The 18,295-nt window shown below is 45.3% G+C and overlaps 1 protein-coding gene across 1 annotated transcript; it reads right to left on the reverse strand.

The window, feature by feature from the left end:
- Positions 1 to 220: 220 nt before the first annotated feature.
- LOC121148321 (dehydrogenase/reductase SDR family member 2, mitochondrial-like) lies at positions 221 to 6,243 on the reverse strand. The gene is made up of 9 exons (XM_040968390.1): positions 6,214 to 6,243; positions 5,763 to 5,926; positions 4,335 to 4,512; positions 3,449 to 3,550; positions 2,538 to 2,608; positions 1,701 to 1,752; positions 1,025 to 1,159; positions 624 to 679; positions 221 to 332 (listed from the first exon to the last, which is right to left on the reverse strand). Exons 1-9 carry the CDS (start codon positions 6,241 to 6,243, stop codon positions 221 to 223), a joined length of 900 nt encoding a protein of 299 aa, XP_040824324.1.
- Between the last annotated feature and the right edge of the window lie 12,052 nt (positions 6,244 to 18,295).

Raw genomic sequence — 18,295 nt, forward strand, 5'->3', positions numbered from 1 at the left:
TAGTGAGGGAAGAGGCTTCTTGGTCAGTGGGTTGCTCCTATTCCAATTGCCTAATAGAAGACAGCCCCGATCTGAAGTTTCCAGACATGTTTATTTCCAGCACTTGCAGGTCTCCTGACATGGCCCTGGGCCCTCCTCAACGTCACACCTCCATATTCCCCACTAAGCCTCAATTTCCCACCTAGAGCCACTGCCCCACACTCCAAGCCACACACTCTCTTCAGAGCTTAGGGGAGTAGATGGCCACCACAACATTCTCCCCAATGATGTAGGAAGCATCAGAAGAGCACAGGAATGACACAATCCCTGTACATTGTTCTGGCTCCCCAAACCTGAAAGGAAGAAAGTGGAGCCAAGGTCATGGCCATGACACTGCTGAGCTCAGACCTCTAGTTCTTCTGGCCCAACCAAGGGTTCAGCATTCACCCTAATAGAATAACACCTCAACAGGCTTCAACAAGATCATTGCGGGCTCACCACCTGCCCTCCAGGCTCCAGCTCAATGGTGCTGTCTGAAGACATCGAAGGTGGAACAGCTAACAGACAGGAAGCAGATCAGGGATCTGTCCTTGAAATTCCCCTCCATGGATGCACAGAGTCCTGAAGTCCCAAGCTCCACCTACCGCTGCAATCTGTAGAGATCATTAAAGTCAGGGAGCAGGAATGGCAATGTCTTCTCCTGAGGAAAGATTTCAGAGTCAAGGTTAGGCAGAATGATTGTTGGTAGAGTCCAGCGTGGCAACAGTGCCAGGGCTGACCCATGCCTTGGCAGAGGAGGATGATCTTGTCTGGGTCAGAGGGCTGAGACAGAACTCCCTGCCCCTCCCCCAAGAGGCCAGAGGCCTCCATTCTTATACAGGAATGGGAAAAGCAGGGTGTAAAGCAGGAGCTGAGTGAAGGGCCAGGGCCAGGGGTTCCAGTTGGGCGTTCAGCTAGGAGCCTATCTGGGACGAGGACTCATGGGAGCAGGGTGCAAGGGAGTGCGTGGACTTTGGGGTGGGCAGCAGCCATGTTTAATCCTCACCATTTGAACAAAGTTGGTCTTGATTATTCCTGGCGCCAAGTAGTTCACTCCAATGCCTTTTGGGGCTAGCACTATAGCTAAAGATTTACAGAGGCCCAGTAGGGCTGTTTTACTGGTGTTACAGACTCCCAGCTTCTGAAAAACAAAAAGCCAGCAGACAGAGTGCATCAGCATAGGAGGAAGGAGTGTAGCCTGGATACCCAGAGCTCTGGCTTTGGCCATGGGCTAACAAGATATGCCTGGTGCCAAGCCAAACAAACATTCCTTCTCTACCCCTTCCCATTTCCACAGTCATTTCTAAGGTGGGAACTTCGGAGATGGAAGAACCTTTCCAGGCCACAATGTACATCTACACTTGGCATAGTGAAAGCTGCACTGACATCCAGAACTTTAGAATTAAGAGATCCAATGTTCCCTGTCCTTGCCATCACACAAACTGACCATGCAGACCCTGGGCATGGGACTTAACATCACAGGCTTTCAGAGATATGGCAGCAAAATGGAACTGCAATACCCCGTCTGTAATGGTCAGGGTGTGATACTTGAGGGCTACATCCTGATTCCATTCTGTCTTAGCAACCAGTTGTTCCTACCCAGCTCCCCACCTGCAGGGCCTCCCAAGGAACCAAATCCCATTGGCCTTTCCCCTGCCCTCTCCAGAGGGACTCATAATCACTGGGATTGGCACATAAGACACCATGGATGACACCAGGACCACAGAGCTTCCCCTGGGAGGAAAAAGGAAAAAGGGATGAAATGCAAAAGGAATTCCAGTAAGAGACAAGATGAGCCAGGAGATTGTATTTTTAAGTAAAAAGACAGAGTAGACCAGTTCAAGTTCATGGCGAAAAGCTAAAACGTTGGGCAACTATCTGAACACTTGGAGAATCTGGACCTCCAGAGTAATGGACTCTAAGGTCACCATCAACCAACACAACACAGGCAGAGTGGTTTTCCTGCAGCAGGGACCAATGCTGAGTCTCGGAGAATAGAGCGCAAGGAGGGTTCGCGGGCTGGGAAGATAGCCTTGTGAGGTGAGAGCCTCACACATGGGTCCCAGATTGACCTGCCTTCTCCTACTGCCCTAAGGCTGGGTTGGAGGGGTAGGGTGCAAGACATGGAAGAACCAAACTGTGCAGGGTAAAGTGATGAAATGAACCCACAGGGCCTACTCTGACCAGAGTAACAGGTGCCATGGTCCACAGAGGTGGGGCAAGAATTAGGGAACTAGAGCTGGGACCTACACTTTCTACAGCATGCCAGACAGAGGCAAAGGCCCTGCCATGCCCTGGGATGACAGAAATATGAGTCAATGCAAGCTCCGTGGAGGGCCTGCCCCTCCACAGCTGGTTCCTCACAAGTGTCACGTTCCACCAGAAAAAGGGACATCTGGAGACAGACACACTGTCAGCTCTCCCGTAGGCCTCCAATTGGTGCCTCCCCTGCCGGCAGGTAGGGAGAGGAGTAGAAAACCCAAAGTGCATAGACCCCACCAACCCTCTTGCAACCTCACTGTTGGTTCTCCATGTAGGGAAGCAGCCTGCTCAGCAGCAGGGCCAGGGACTTGACATTCACATTTAGGATCTGGAATCAAAAGGAAGGTGGAAGCAGAGATGGGGGAAAGACAGCGTCTGTGCAATTTGTGCAACTCCCCTTTTTGCTGGCCTGACCCGGGATGTTGTAGTCCTTCGTTCTGTATGAAGGATAGCAGCCTCCAGGAGTGGATTCTGGGCCTCAATACTCTGTGGTTCAGTAAATTTTCTCATTGTCAGTCCCTGAATGCTTCACCCCACTCCCCTCAACCCCCAGAACAGAGGCTGGGGAACACGGTTGGGAGAGTCAGGATCCCTTGTCTCTCAGTGACCACTGGCAGAGAGGGCAAGGTAAGGGAAGCTCCACTGGGAGATGGGCCCATGTTGGGAAATATTCAGAATCGAGATTGTCCTTTTCCTGGGGAAGGCCAAGTGTAGTTGAAGGGGAAGGCCAAGTGTAGTTGAAGGGTAAGGAAGGGGAATGGGGAAATGGGCAGAGAAAGTCCCAAGATGAGAGAACCACAGAAAGTGTGGCAAGACCCAGGAGACCAGCACCGTTACAGTGTCTGCACCTGTGCCCATCCCAGAGGCCTGAGCTAGGAGAGAGGACCTTTGCCATGAACTGACCTGGAATTATTTTCTGGCATCTCAGAAGTTTGCAGCAGTGACCAGTACAAGGAGAGTGGTGTAGAGGAAGTTTATGGAGCCTGGTACCACAGGGCACGCTTGGTCCTTGTTGTACTAGCTAATGGGCAGTTAGACCACTAGGAGCCCCACCCCCTGCCATTTAGGATCAGCATCAACTATGAAAAAGCTCAGGTACTGCATGGTGCAGGTACAGGTGCAGGCAAAATGAATGGGCAGGACACCTCATTGTGTGTGCGGCACTCACCTTGTCCCAAATCTGTTCACTGGCTCCCAAAGTGCTCCCCACCAAGGGATTTACACCTGCCGCACACACCAGGATGTCAATGCCCCCAGAGGGCTCCAGGGCCTAGAGCGGGTGAGGATGTGGATAAAGGAGTGAAGGGGGGTGATGACCCAAAGAATCAACCCTGGCTGCGACCGTTCTGGAGCTGCAACTGGAGCCGCACCTGGAGCAGAGTTAGAACCCGGCAGTCAGAGGTGGAGTGAGCTGTTTTTCTCACCTCCCTGGAAATTTCCAGTCCCTCTACCAGCTACACAACGAGCTGGCTTGGTTCCTGGGTGGGTCCCTGCCAGGCCCGATCTTCACTCACTAGGTGGCGCTGCTTTCACCACTTACGTTTCTAGACAGTTCAGTCTCATTGGTCCCTCTGGAATTCTCCCCGCTAGGCTCTGACACATGCGGAGCCCATTCTCTAAAACACGTGCCTGGCTGTCCTGCTCTTTGAGTTTTGCCCCACAGCTCGCACCTTCCAGGGTGGTCCCACGTCACAAGCTGTGACTCCAGACCTACTCATGGGTCCCCAACTCAACGCTGGACAAGCACAGATCACATGGACAGCTTGTTAATAATGCAGGTTCTGGCACTGTGGCAAATCCCCAGGTCATGCCCAACTGGTAGGTATCAGACCCCTTTTGAACCAACATGGCTCTAGTTGAGCCCACACCGAGTTCCCTCCTATATGAGCCAGTTTTCTTGGACTCAGTTCTTTACCCACTTGCTCTATCCTCTGGCCAGGCCTGCGCCCGGGGCTGCACATACTGTGATGTAGACTCCTACTCTCCTGCCAGGCCTGGACCAGCCTATCCCTAACTGTTCTTCCTTCTATCCCTCACCTCCCCGGACTCCTCACCGTGCCCACCAGGCGCTCCCGGTCCTCCGCCTTCCCCACGTGGCACACGGTGCCTATCACGCTGAGCCCCTCCTCACGCAGCGCAGTCACCGCCCGGTCCACGTTCTGCTGTTTCCATCTGCTGGTGACCACGTGGGTCCCATCCTGGGCCAAACGCCAGGCGACGGCCAAACCAGTCCTGCCGGCAGAGAAGGGAGGGAAGGTTTCAGACACCCCATCTTCTCTCGGGGGAGGGGGGGCAGCTGTGAAATATAGTGAGCTCCCTGGTATGGTCTGCATCCTTGCAGTGAGAGAGAAGGGAGTGGGGAGCCCCTGCTGCCTCTTAGGCCTTCCCAGCAGCTTCCCTCCTCCCTTCGTGTCATGTCAGTATGCTTAATAGGAAAGAAAATATTTGGGCCCAGCACAATGGCTTAGTGGCTAGAATCTTTGCCCTAAACTCACCGGGATCCCCTATGGGTGCCAGTTTTAATTCTGGTGGCCACACTTCCCATCCAGTTCCCTGCTTGTGGCCTGGGAAAGCAGTCAAGGATGACCCAAAGCTTTGGGACCCTGCACCAGTGTGGGAGACCTGGAAGAAGTTCCTGGATCCTGGCTTCAGATTGGCACGGCTCTGGCTGTTTCAGTCACTTGGGGAGTGAATCATCACATAGAAGATCTTCCTCTCCATCTCCCCTCCCCTCTGTATATCTGCCTTTCCAATCAAACTAAAAGAGAGAGAGAGAGAGAGAGAAAGAAAGAAAGAAAGAAAGAAAGAAAGAAAGAAAGAAAGAAAGAAAGAAAGAAAGAAAGAAAGAAAGAAAGAAAGAAAAGGAAAGGAAAGAAGTATTATTCACTGTGGTTTTACATAAAGGAATTTTTTCAGAGTCATGTCCCAACAGAACAGCTGCAAATTTTCAGGGGATCCAGCTGGACTTGTATCCTTTCTAAGCACCCAGCATTTCTGCCCTTTGCTGTAGACAGAGACACCCCTGGCATAAACCACACTTCTTCTAGGCCTCGCAGCTGACCTCTGCTATGTAGTTTTCCTAACTTATACGCTAAAGAACAGGTAACTTTCTTATTCAATTCCTTATTGGAAAGAATTGGGAACATTCTTTTTGTTTTGTTTTGTTTTCAATGACATATTTATTTTTATTGTAAATGCAGATTTACAGAGAGAAGGAGAGACAGAGAAAGATCTCCCATCCACTGGTTCATTCCCGAAGTGGCTGCAGAGCTGAACTAAACTAAAGCCAGGAGCCAGGCGCTGTTCAAAGCTCAGATACCAGACAGTATAGAGAGAGATGGTGATGTGAAGTTCATTGTAAACATAATAGCTGGGGATGTTGGAAGGGATGTGTGATGGGCATGAGCCCTGGATCCACTCAGGGATGCAGACTCTAACTCTGCTAATGAGCCAGGCAGGGACTCCTAACCCTGATCACTCACCCTTTTGAAGATTCAGTGATGACAGTCACTTTGCCAGCCAGGCTATGGCTATTATCCACTGTCTGGCTGTACATTCTTGCCGAGAGAGGGACTGAGGCACAATGAAACCCCCTAACAGCCCAAGACACTGCCCTCAGCATGGCAGCCACTGTCTGGATCCCAAGCTGAGGGAGAACCTGGAAAGACAGTCACATTATAGAACATAGTAAGACTTGTGTCTCCATGTGTGCCCACTGGGGTCTCTGCCACCAGCCCCAAACTGACCAGGAGAGTACAAAGTGTTTGGTGTCCATCCATGACCTATTCCCCACAGTGACCAGGCGTGGGGTTGGACCTTTGGCAGATACCTGAGTGAGGCTTGCCTGACACACCTCTGCACCCCAAAATAATGAATGGCACATGTGTATTCTTCTTAGTGTCACCTTTGCATTTCCCTCCATATATCCACCACCTGAGCATTGAACTTGTTCCTTTTCAGCATCTCCAGTTTATGACCCCTCCCCAGCCTGCTGCAACCTTCTTTTCCCACAGCTGCCACCTGAAGTAGCAGTTCTCCTTGGAGATACCAAATGTTCCGGAGTTTCTGACAGGCAAGTGGCTTCCCCTCCTCACCAGCAACTCTCATCCAATTGTAAAGTCCAGCTATGCCCCCTCTGGTTCCAAAACTTTTAAAGACCTTCCCCCCTCACTCTTTGCTGATCCCCCAAGCTACTCAGTTCAGGATCACCTGAATTCTTGTGTCTGTATCAACAATACCTTAAATCTCAAACAACTTTCTCTGAGTCTCAGCTTTAGCATCTATCCTTTCCTATCTCCTCCCCTCACCACTCAATGCCGAGACCTAGGGACAATACTTGTCACTTATCTTAGGCAGAATACCCTCAGAGGCACACAAGGAGACAACAGGGCTTTTTGGAGGTGGCTCTGGGAGCAACTAGAGGAGAGTGGAAGGAGTGAGGTGGAAAAGAAATTAGCCCACAAAAGGTGTAGGGTCACACAGGTTAGCTCTAACAGCAGCTGAAGTTCAAGCTCACTGACAAGTCTGGGCAACTGTTTGGAATTTCAGAGTTATCCCAAGCCTCCAGGTGTCCCAGGACTACAGGCTTCAGTACTGAAAGATATGTGTTCTAAAAAATTCCTCAGTCTCTAATCAGCTCCCATTCTTGACCTCCAGAGAGGAGAGGGGGGCAGGGTGGACACTGAGCTAGGAAAGTATACAAATTTTGACATTGACTTCAAACATTTTATGTACAAAAATAGATTTATGAACAATGGCTTTTATCTACTTGTAATAGGTGAAAATTAATTAAGCTTTAATGATGAATATGATATTTTATAGGCAGCCATTAAAATTGTGCTCATAAATGGTTAAAATGCTACCTGAAATATCATGGCACAAACCTTTATGTCCAGAATGACTGAAATTATATGAGCACAACATCTGCATAGGAAGAAAACGCAAAGCAAAGAGGCTGGGAGGGGAGCAAAGTGACAAATCAAAATATGCCTTTTAGCCATCCCCTTTTCACAAATTATCACATGAGAAAAAAATATTTTTAAGCAAGAAAGGAAATCCAAAACAATATGGTGAAAGATTTCCACAGAAACGATGAGAAATTCTTCAAAGGTATATAGAGTTGACCTTTAAGGGGAAAAAAATCACAACCCAAAGTACTTTCACAGGGCAGGTCAATAGCTGCAGGTGTTCAGGGGCTGTGAACATAGCAGTGCCTGGGAGGAGAGGACTCTTGCAGGAAAAAAAATCATAGTAGAAATTACTAGAACCATGCATCTGTATTTAAGAAGCGAGGGTGTAAATCAAAATATTTAAAAAGAAAAAATAAAGCGAGGGTGACCAGGTGAAGAGGACCACCAAGAGCACAGACCCAGCCTGGTTATAGCAGTTCCCACATCTCCACAGGAGTGTTGGAGGATCCAGGTACTTGCACTTTCTCTTGGTGGCTCAATCTCCCCAGTGTTTCCTTCCCAACCAAGCCCACTCCTTCATTTGTTCTATGACATGGAATCCATCTGCAGCCTGACATATAAAAGGTGGAGACTTTCGGAAACATATCTCACCAAGTATTATCCAGATATTCTCTTTTCCCCTTGATCAAGTTTTCCCAGAGACTTGTTGGTTTTCTCAGTCCTTTTTTTTTTTTTACAAGAAATTGCTTTTATATTTGTTGATCTTGTCTATTGGTCTTGTCACTTCCTATGGAGATGAGACAATGGTAGTGGTGGTTTGATTTAATGTTGTGGTTCTTGTTGGTTTAATCGGTTGGTTGGTTTGCAGTAGTTTCCCTTCTACTCAATCGCACTGGCCTTTCAGATCCCTTCACCCATGACAACCAATGTTACCAGACTTTTTAAACGTATCCTTCCAGAAAGATTTTGTACATTGACGTATAATATATTCATGCAGAGTTTTTCACAAAAAGCATCTTTCACGAATGTTTTAAAGCCCTTTCATATGCCTAGATTTCAAAAAACCGGAGGGAAAAATAAGCCTATCTATCAATTCCATTTTCCATGAACTATTGGAATATTTTTGTGTGTATATATCTGTGTATACAACTATGTATATATATGTGTACATTTATAAATTATATTTGTGTAGTTTCTACCTCTTTTATGAAAGAACAGTTTATCATGTAAACTGTCTCATGTATTACTGGTTTTTCCCTTAATTATATATCTTGCAGACTATTATGAATCACTATATGCTGAGAGCCCTCATCCTTTCTGGTAATTAAAAATAATATTTATATTTTATGGAGGTTTACTCTAATGTGATCAATCTTTGGCTTTTCATACCTGGTAGTGCAATTAATATCATTCTTTCAAATTGTGTCTATTCTGGCTACTGTACTAAAATACAAACTAGGTATTTTATAAACAACAAGCATGTTCTAGAATCTGGTAAGTCCCAGGTCAAGGCACTGGCAGAGTCAGTGTCTGGTAAGGGCTGCATTCTGGCTCCCTGATGGCACCTCCTAGCTATGTTCCCCACAGTGGAGGGGATGGGGACTGACCTGGGGCCCCTTTTGTAAAGGGCACTAATCCCATTTGTGATCACTCTACCCACATGACCTGATGTCTCCTCTGCTTCTGTCACCTAGGGATAAGATTTCGACATATAAAGAGTCAGACCACAACAAGTTGCGGAGAAGTGGAATTAGTAGATCTCAACACTCGGGCTGTGTTATCAGACATGCTAAATTCTCTGTACCTCACAGGTACAGCATCTACAGAGGTACTACACCTGTCCCATCACACCTAAACACAGGGTAGCCCTGTATTTAACCAGTTCATTGGATTTTAGAAGGGTACGTAAGCAAGATTTCTTTATTTGTGAGATTGGGCTTTATTCGTATGGTTAGAAACCAATTTTGGGTGTTTCCTTTTCTGTGACTATTCATATTCCTTTCCCATTTTTCTAAGAATTGTTTTTTTATTATTAATTTGTAGGAACTCTCCTATGCAGAAAATTATTTCTAGCCAATACTATGTAAATGCTTGCCTCTACTTTGTCATTTGTATTTTAACTTTACTTACATTGTTTGTAAGCCCTCTTGATGAACTATTCCTCTATAATTATGTACTGTCCCTTTATTCTCATTAATTCTTTTGTGTCTTAAATTTCATCTGGTCTGATATTAATGTTGCTACCCCAGCTTCCTTCTGGCTAATAATTGCTCAATATATCTTTTCTCACCCTTTTATTTACAACCTTTACCATCACTTTCCTCAGAGTCTTGTAATGAGCATCTAACAGGTTTTGTATGTCTTAATTCAGTTGAGAGTTTTTTAATGGAAGTTTTTATCTACTTCTCATTTATTGTAATTATTGATAAATCTGGACTCACTTCTACCACATTTTATCATGTTTTCTGTTTACTGTTTACCATCCATATTACTTTTCTAGGGCTGCTGGAACAAATTGCCACTAATGGGGTGTCTTAGAATAGCACAAGTCTGTTCTGTCACAGTTCCGGAAGCTGAGGTCTGAAAGGCTAGTGTTGGCAGGACCACATGTCCCCAGAGGCTCCTGGCAGGTTCCATTCCTTGCTTCCTCTCGCTCCTGGGGGCCATAGGCCTTGCTAAGCTTGCAGTGCCATCCTCTGATCTCTCCCTAGATCTTTATGTAGCCCTCCCTGTGTCCTACAAGGACGCCTGTCACTGACTTAAACACTTGCTCAGATAACCCAGAAAACTCTTATCTGTGAATTTTTCCCAAAATGTCTTACTGAGCTTCAGGGATGCAGAGGGCATCATTCCAGTGTACACCATCCTCATTCTATATTCTTTGCTTCTTTTTTTTTCTCCCTTACTGACTAGTGTCATATCAATGAAGTGTTCCCTAGTGTATTTTTAAGAGTTGATACGTGTTTATTTTCATTGTATTGGAAGGCATAAAGAGCTCTTTCATCCTCTAGCTTGTTCCCCAAATGCTCATACCTGCCAGGTCTGGGCTAGCTGAAGCCAGGAATCTGGAATTCCTCTGGGTCTCCCCGCATGAGAAGCGGGGACCAAGACACTTGACTCATCACCTACTACCTGCCAGGGTGTGCATTAGCAGGAAGCTGGAATCAGAAGCAGAGAGAGCAAGACTCAAACCATACATTCAAATGCGAGATTCAAGTGTCACATGCCCAGATTTGTATATATATTTTTTACTTACGGTTATTTGGAAGCTATGAATATTTATGTTAATTTAGTAAGTACTCAGCATGTACAGCCATACAAGTCAATAATATAAAGTCCAAATATTTTCAACATTGCTATTCTTTCATTTTAAAAAGCACAAAAGCTAGCACGCTTATATTATCCACAGAATAACCCCCAGTCCAATCTTCCTTCATTTGGAATGGTGATCCCCAAATAGTAAATCTTGAACATCCCTACTTTTTATCTGTATGTACTTATTTTTTTTAAGATTTATTTATTTTTACTTGAAAGTCAGAATTACAGAGAGAAAGAGGGAGAGTCATCCAAAGAGAGAATCTTCTATCTGTTGGCTTGCTTTCCAAATGGCCAAAATGGTCAGAGCTGAGCCAATTGCCCCTCTGGGCCTCCCACATCTGTGCAGACGCCCAAGTCCCTGTGCCATCCTCAGCTGCTTTCCCAGGCCATTAACAGGAAGCTGGGTTGGAAGGGAAGCAGACAATGGAGTGGAGCAGACATGAACTAGTGCCCATATTGGATGCCAATGTCATGGATGGAGGATTAGCTTGCTACACCATGTCATCAATTCCTGTATACTCTTATTTACAAATTACAGACATGTGTCACTTGAGAACATAGCATACAAATTGTAAAACACAGCCAAAATCTAATAAAGACCTAGAATATAAGGATGAAAGTTTCGACTTCTCTGCAATTTATTTTTACTAAGATGAAACCCATATAATGCAAAAGTTAACCTTTTAAGCAGAAGGAAACTTGGTGGGTTTTTTCAGTACAGTATTGTGCAGTAACCATCACTGTGTAAGGAAATTGTCATCACTCAAAAAGTACTTGTTACAAGTTATTCCTGACTGCCTCCTTTTCAGTGGAAGAATATTTGCTCAGTTTTGTTGATTTACTTCCATCTCTCAAATCTTTCTGTGAGAATATTGAATTCCTTGTTGGATTTTTGCCAAATTTTCTTTAAGCAATTCATTTGAAATCTTCCTCCAAACATTAGGCAATCTCTGACAGTTGGTTACTAGCGTCTCAGCTTGCTCTTTATTTGCCTTTTTTTTTTTTTTTAATCTCAGTTTGCCCTTATAATGAGATCCTGGATTCCCGGAAGTTCTTGGTCTCGTTGGTGTTCAACGTCGTCTGTGCATTGAAGAGTCATTTACTGTAATCCTGCTTCATGTGTGTTGGTTCTTCTAGATTCTGGGCAGCCTTTTTATTTTCTCTGTGCCAGTGAAGACTTTTGCTATTTCATTACTAAGTAGCATCCTAAGTCCTGGGTTGCCCCCAGGTCTACAGTTAATATATTTTCACTGATTCAGTCTTCTAATACTCCCTAAAATCAAATTTGTCCCAAATCTGCAGTTGATGTATTAGTTTTCAGTATCCGCTGTGGTACTATATCCCTTCAAGCCCTCATCTCTGGCCTGTGGTAGGACTCAGACTTCTTCCCTTGATGCTAGGATCACCCCTACAGCCCCCACAGCGCCTCCTGGAAAAAGGACCAGAGCTCTCCCTGCGTGGCCCAGGTGCTGCTGAGCTTGGCCCCTGTCAGGGCTGCACCTGTCAGCTACCAGTGATGTCAGTTAAGGTCTAAGATTGCTCAACCACAGAGCTCCCGCAGGCCCATAAGGACGCTAAGCTGGGGCAAGCACCATGAAGATCCACTCAGTGCTGGCTGCATCAGCCTGGCACCTAGGCCCTGAATGGTCCTGAGAGTGCTTGTTGTCTGCCCAGGCTTGCAGGAGGGCTGAGAGAGGCAGCCTGGCTGTTACTGTCTGATGGACAGTACTAGGTGGGCCACACAGAATCTCATGGTTACCAGAACCTGTGAAGTCTTAGGGAAACATACTAGACCTGCAAGAGGCTGGTGGCGAGATACACCAAAACAAGTCTGTCTCACCAGCGGGCAGGCCTCTGCCAGCTACTGGGGCAAGACAAGAGATTGACTGTCTAGAGGCCCCTGACTTGGGGTGGAAACCCTTAGGATCTCTCCGACGTTGGGTTTTACCAAGACACACCCTGAAGACTCCCTGCTGTCTGGTCAACATTGCAGGTAAGTGATAAGAGCAGCAACTTCTGGCCACCCAGACTGGCCCCAGCTGGCCACACCCTGGGTCCCTGGTCGCAGACCTCCCAAACACACGCAAAGCCCAAGGGGTATCTACCACCAAACCCATCAGAGGTTGCACTGACACACCAGAACGAGTCCTACCACTCAGCACACAGGTTTCAGCCTGATCCTGGCAAGTCTGCAGCCTCAGTCTGTTTGCACCTGAGGCAGGCTAGAGGATTACAGGTAGGCTAGGCTCTGAGCTCCAGTGAGCAGTCCTAAGCGCTCCCCCCACCTCAACTCATCTCTGCAGGCTGCAGGAGTTTCACTTTCTGCTGACAGTTAGTGGAGAGGAGGCAGAGGCTGTCTGGCTGTAGAAGCTCCAAATACTCACTTCATAGGAATGGGCCTGGGGACAGGAGCAGAAAGAGGCATGTGATGGGGATAAGGGATGCAAAGCTCAAGTCAGCTGGATTTGTTTTTGCAATGGACCTAGTCCTAGGGTGTCCTTCACTTCCCACCTCCCGAGGGAGCAGTCTCTTTCCACCCTGTGCTCCTTGGAGCCAAGGGAATGCTGATGTGGGTGACTCTTCGCTTCTCACTTTTGCCTTTAATTTTTGTAGGCATCTAACAAAATGATGCTCTGTGCTCTCTCTACAGCTCTTGTGAAAGGGCCTGGGAGTGTGTGAAGCTGTGTTACATCTGCCTTGCCCTTGCAAGAAGGTGGACCTGCGGGCCACTGAGGCAGGCGCCATCTTGCTTCCACTCTAATATTTTTTTTTGAAAACCAAGAGATGACTTTGTCTATCCTCTGGGATTACATGCACCCTGCGTTGCATACCACTGTTTAATATTTTACTTGATTCTCAAAAACACATACACACAAAACATGCTAATAGGAGTTTAGTATCTATGCTTAGTACATCCATCAAAATATTGTACCAAACTCAGCCATCACCGTTGCCTCTTGTTGCAGACATTTTCCCTCTCAGGCTCTCTTCATTTGGGAATCGGTCTTTCGGGTTTCTTTGTGGACATTGTCTATTTCCTCTCTGTGCTGTGGACTCTCCTTCACTCTTCCAATTCACTCATCCTCTCTGCTTGATGTTTAGTTTGCAAGAATTTCTTCATTTTTCCAATTCTATTTTTAGTTGAGGGTGCTCTGAAAAGTTCATGAAAACAGAAATTAAAAGATAAGTTGATTTGGGAAGAGAAAATGTTGAACTCCACAGAGAGCTTTTTTCATAATTGACATCATCCAGGAACTTTTTGGAAGTTAAGGTCTGTGGAATCTAACCACTGCTCTGCTTTGAATCCTTGTTCTCCCAGTGCACCTTCGTGAGAACTCAAGCAGGTGCCTCATTGGTGTATAACTGATAATAATCTGCTTCATGTGCTGATTAAATGACATGCAATGGCCTGACTTATTTGAAACATCTAAATTGGTGCCTAGGACTTGTTAGGTGCTCATTGAAGTCAGCTGCTTTACTTCTAATATTACAGGACCAAAGACCAACCAGATAATTTGCTGATTCTCCCTTTCTTCTTTTTTCTCCTTCCCATCCTTGAGGGTAATTTATTTTTTTACTATTTTATTTATGTCTTGACATTGTTCAAATTCTGTGGATATATTCTTGCATATTTGATTTTCAGGATGAAGAGATGAAAATGAAGCGTAGATCACTTTGTCCTTAAGAATTAGAAAAACTGGCACAGTATTTTTCATGTATATGAAAGCAGAAATCTATTGCAAGTTACTATGCTCAAATCCCAGGGATCAGCAGGAGATAAAATGGAAAATTAGATTGAAGTGACTAGACCTGTATGTGCCAGCATGAGTGAATTCGAAAATATCAGGTGAAAGTAGATGACATGGAAAATTATGTATAATCAGATATTAATTATGTATAACACCACACACAGTGTAGATTTGTGAGCACTGAGAATTGAATGAAAATGTACATGGGAGTTCAGGAAGGACATATACTAAATTCATGAGTCTAGTTAACTTGGGTTCAAGGAAGAAGGTTTCGAGAGAAAAAAAATGTTTGTTAAAATGAGCTTGGGGGAGTGAGCAGCAGGATTGGGGAAGTGGCCTGGTATGATAGCCTAATCGCCAAATCCTTGCTTGCATGCACTGGAATCCCGTACGGGTGCTGCTTCATATCCCAATTGCTCCACATCCCATCCAGCTCCCTGCGTGTGGCCTGAGAAAGCCCAAAGCCCAAAGCCTTGGAACTCTGCCCCCATGTAGGAGACCAGGAAGAAGCTCCTGGTTCATGCCTTTGGATCAACTCAGCTCTGACCATTGCTGCCACTTGGGGAGTGAAGCAATGGATAGATCTTTCTCTCTGTCTCTCCTGCTCTTTGTAAATCTGCCTTTTCAGTAAAAACTGAAATCTTTAAAAAAAAAAAAAAAAGAAAGAAAAGAAAGAACTTCAGAGGCTGGTGCCATTACATAGTTGGCTAAATCTCTCCCTGTGGTGGCAGCATCCCGTATGAGCACCAGTTCTTGTCCTGGCTGCTCCACTTCTAATCCAGCTCCCTGCTTATGGCCTGGGAAAGCAGTGGAGGATGGTTCAAGTCCTTGGGCCCCTGCATCTGTGTGAAAGTCTCAGAGGAAGCTCCTGGCTCCCAGCTTTGTATTGACTGAGCTCTGGCCATTGCAGCTAATTGGGTAGTAAACTGGCTATTAGGAGATCTCTCTGTTTCTCCTTCTCTCTGTAACTCTGCCTTTCAAATTAAAATAAGACTTAAAAAAATAGGCCTTGGTGGTATTAGAGTTCAAATAATTATGGCTCATGTATCTAATATGTAAACTAAGTGCTATTCAAAGCAGAAAAAGAGACAGTGGCATGTGGTGTCCTGGAGGACTGGCCTGTCTCGTCACTGTCACCATCTGCCATCAGGAATGAGAGTGACATGGAGGGAACCTAAGAACTCAAGGTCAGCATATTAATAGTATTTACATTTGTGAGACCTTCTTGTGCTCTTCATGATGTGCATCCAGGGTGCTGGGCATGTCCATAATGCGTGTGCCCAGGGTGTTGGGCATGTTCATGATGTGTGTGCCCAAGGTATTGGGCTCATTAACTCATGTGCTGCTCAAAGCAGCCTTTTGAGTTAAGTACTATCCTATTTCTACTCAACAGGTGAAAAACTGAAGTTTTGTGTGGATAACTCACTTTAAAATGCTGCTGTGCTGGCCTCAGAGCCTGAACACCCATCCACTCTGCTGTAGTGTGTGTTGGATAGGAAGCTGAAGCCAAAAACAGACACCCACATGTCACAAAATTATTACATTATCAAAAGCAATAGCTGCGGGAAGAGTCTGTGGGATATTTATTCATTAACATGACCAAGACCTGGTACCCTAAAAGACAAAATTTGAAGATGCCTTAGCTTTGAGGTTTAAGCCAGTTTGAAAAAAAAAAAAAACCCTCATGGATGAAAGCAGCTATCAAAAGGATTCACCTTCAGGAACAGCTCAAAGCAAAAAGGACAAGTCAATGCCAAACTTCAATCAAGATGTCTAGAATGGGATCTCATGAAGGCACAATTACCGAGAATGATTTGGGTTTGAAACTATTTAGATTATTTGATGCAATGGGTCTTCTCTTTGGAATCTACATGAGGGGCATAATATTGGTGCCCAAACAGTTCTGTGCATAAATGTGAATATTCTCCCATAAAATGATTTATTATAGCAAAACTGAAAATCAGTCTAAATATGAATGTTAGTGAAATAGTCAGGAAAAAAATGAAGTCCTTCTGCATGTGCACAACACATATGTTTCTATTGTTAAACAGTGTTATGTATAAAAAGACCACATGCAAATTGCATGAGGAGTTATCATCATTGTGTGACACTGAGACAGAATCTTCTTCCTACAGACAAATATATAGAGATGCTGAATAATGTATAACAACATTTGAAAATACAGTCAAGGAAGGAAACGAGTGAAATAAAAATGTATTTTAGAATAATAGGGGCATCATAAAATAATGGGAACTTCTTAAGTCCTGGGAGACAATAAGGAAACCAAAGCCAGCCCTGGAAGAGTTGAGATGCAGCCAGGGGTAGTGCTTGTCCAGGAAATGGACCCTGATGGGCTAGGGACTTGGATTTTAAAACCTACCTGGGGGTGGGATTGAGACCTCCAGTGCACAAGAGGCAGGGGCCTTGTCTTGGCCTAGGCTGGGGTGAGGACCAAAGAACTGAGGGTTCATCAACTATTAAAGTTCTCCAAAGAAACAGACCCAAGAGCCTATGTATTTAGAAAACATGAGATATGTTTTATGGAATTGACTCGTGTGATTATGGAGGCTGAAACAAGTACAAAATGTGCATTGTGGGTGAGGGGAGCACAGGTGGAAGGAGAGCGGTGAGAAGGCTGGAGGCAAAGAGCTGACATCGAAATTCAAATCTGAGGCAGAAGTCCTCAGATTTGTTGTGGAAGTTACTCTTTTGCCTTCCTGCCACTCTTACATGGAAGACATGATTCAAGTGAACCAATGCATCAGAACGCTCTCGCTCATTTGCACGCTGTCTGTTGTATCCTGACAGAACCTGAACAAAGCAATGCTCTCAAGTGACCAATGAACTAAGTGGAGAATGACTCATCCTTCTCTTCCAAGCCTACTCCTTCCTACAGTGCCAGGCAAAGTCAAAATTTGGGAGTTATGGGTCCAGCACAATGGCTCAACTGGCTAATCCTTCACCTGCAAGTGACAGCATTGCATATGAGTACCAGTTTGTATCCCAGATGCTCAATTTCCAATCCAGTTCCTGGATTATGATCTGAGAAAGCAGCAAAGGACAACCCAAAGCCTTGGGACCCTGTACCCATGTGGGAGGCCTGACTCCTGGTTTTGGGTCAGCTCAGCTCCAGTCATTGTGACCATTTGTGGAGTGAACCATTGGATAGAAGATCTCTCTTTCTCTATATAAAACTGCCTTTCCAATAAAAATGAATAAATCTTTATTAGAAAGTTGGAGTTCTGATTTATAACGAGGTCTACTATTGAGTATCTTTAGGAAGAGCAGCTGATTTCTCTAGGCCATGATGACTTCATCTGTTTGAAAAGTTGGACTTGGAGTACTGTTTCTTCACCAAGCTACTCTGCCTCTGACATTATTAATATTTGGTTATTACCCCAGATGGTTTATCCTCTCTGTGTGTGACCCCCAGAACCTCAAGATTATGCATAGAGGTTTTTTGATTGCATTTGTTGAACTTTGCTACAATAGCAAAAGAAAAGTCAGTGATTTTAAGGACAAACTACAAAATTCTTTCCTACTTACTACCCCTGCGTAGTTGCAGGTCAAGAGTGTGAGGTGAGGTTGAGGATGGGACTTGTGCTCCATATAGTCATTCAGGTGTCCATGCTGGTGCAACTCTGTTCCCCACTGCATGTGGCTTTCATGATGAATGTGTTTGCTTCAGAACCAGCCATCCAGAAGAGGGAAATAATCATGATAAAGCATCTGGAGAAGTTTTAATGGCCAGGACTAGAAGCAGCATTTATTGCTTCTTTGTTTCTATTGCTTAGAACTCGATCATCTAGGCACATCTAATTGTAGGAGGGATAATGTGGTTGAGAGATCAGGGGGAAAAGCTGCAGATCTTGGTGAACACTAGCTGTCTCTGTCATAAAAGTTCACCTTTCCTTTCTCAGGTCTAACCCCTCTGGCCCCTCATCTAATCTGATCTCTCAGGTCTTCACTCCATCCCAGAGTCTTCCCATGCCCTCCACTTGCTCCTCCTTCTATTTGCAACACTCTTCTCAAACCACA

Source organism: Ochotona curzoniae, unplaced genomic scaffold (assembly GCF_017591425.1).
Source record: "Ochotona curzoniae isolate NIBS_2020 unplaced genomic scaffold, NIBS_Ocur_1.0 scaffold_4701, whole genome shotgun sequence".
NCBI classification, from domain to species: domain Eukaryota; kingdom Metazoa; phylum Chordata; class Mammalia; order Lagomorpha; family Ochotonidae; genus Ochotona; species Ochotona curzoniae.

Coding starts and splice junctions, on each gene's coding strand:
- LOC121148321 (XM_040968390.1), bottom strand. CDS start 6,243: ATGCTGAAAAGGAACAAGTTCAATGCTCAG. Junction 4,513..5,762: donor ATCACTGAATCTTCAAAAGG/GTGAGTGATCAG, acceptor CTCTGCCGGCAG/GACTGGTTTGGCCGTCGCCT. Junction 1,753..2,537: donor CCCTACATGGAGAACCAACA/GTGAGGTTGCAA, acceptor TTTTCCTCCCAG/GGGAAGCTCTGTGGTCCTGG.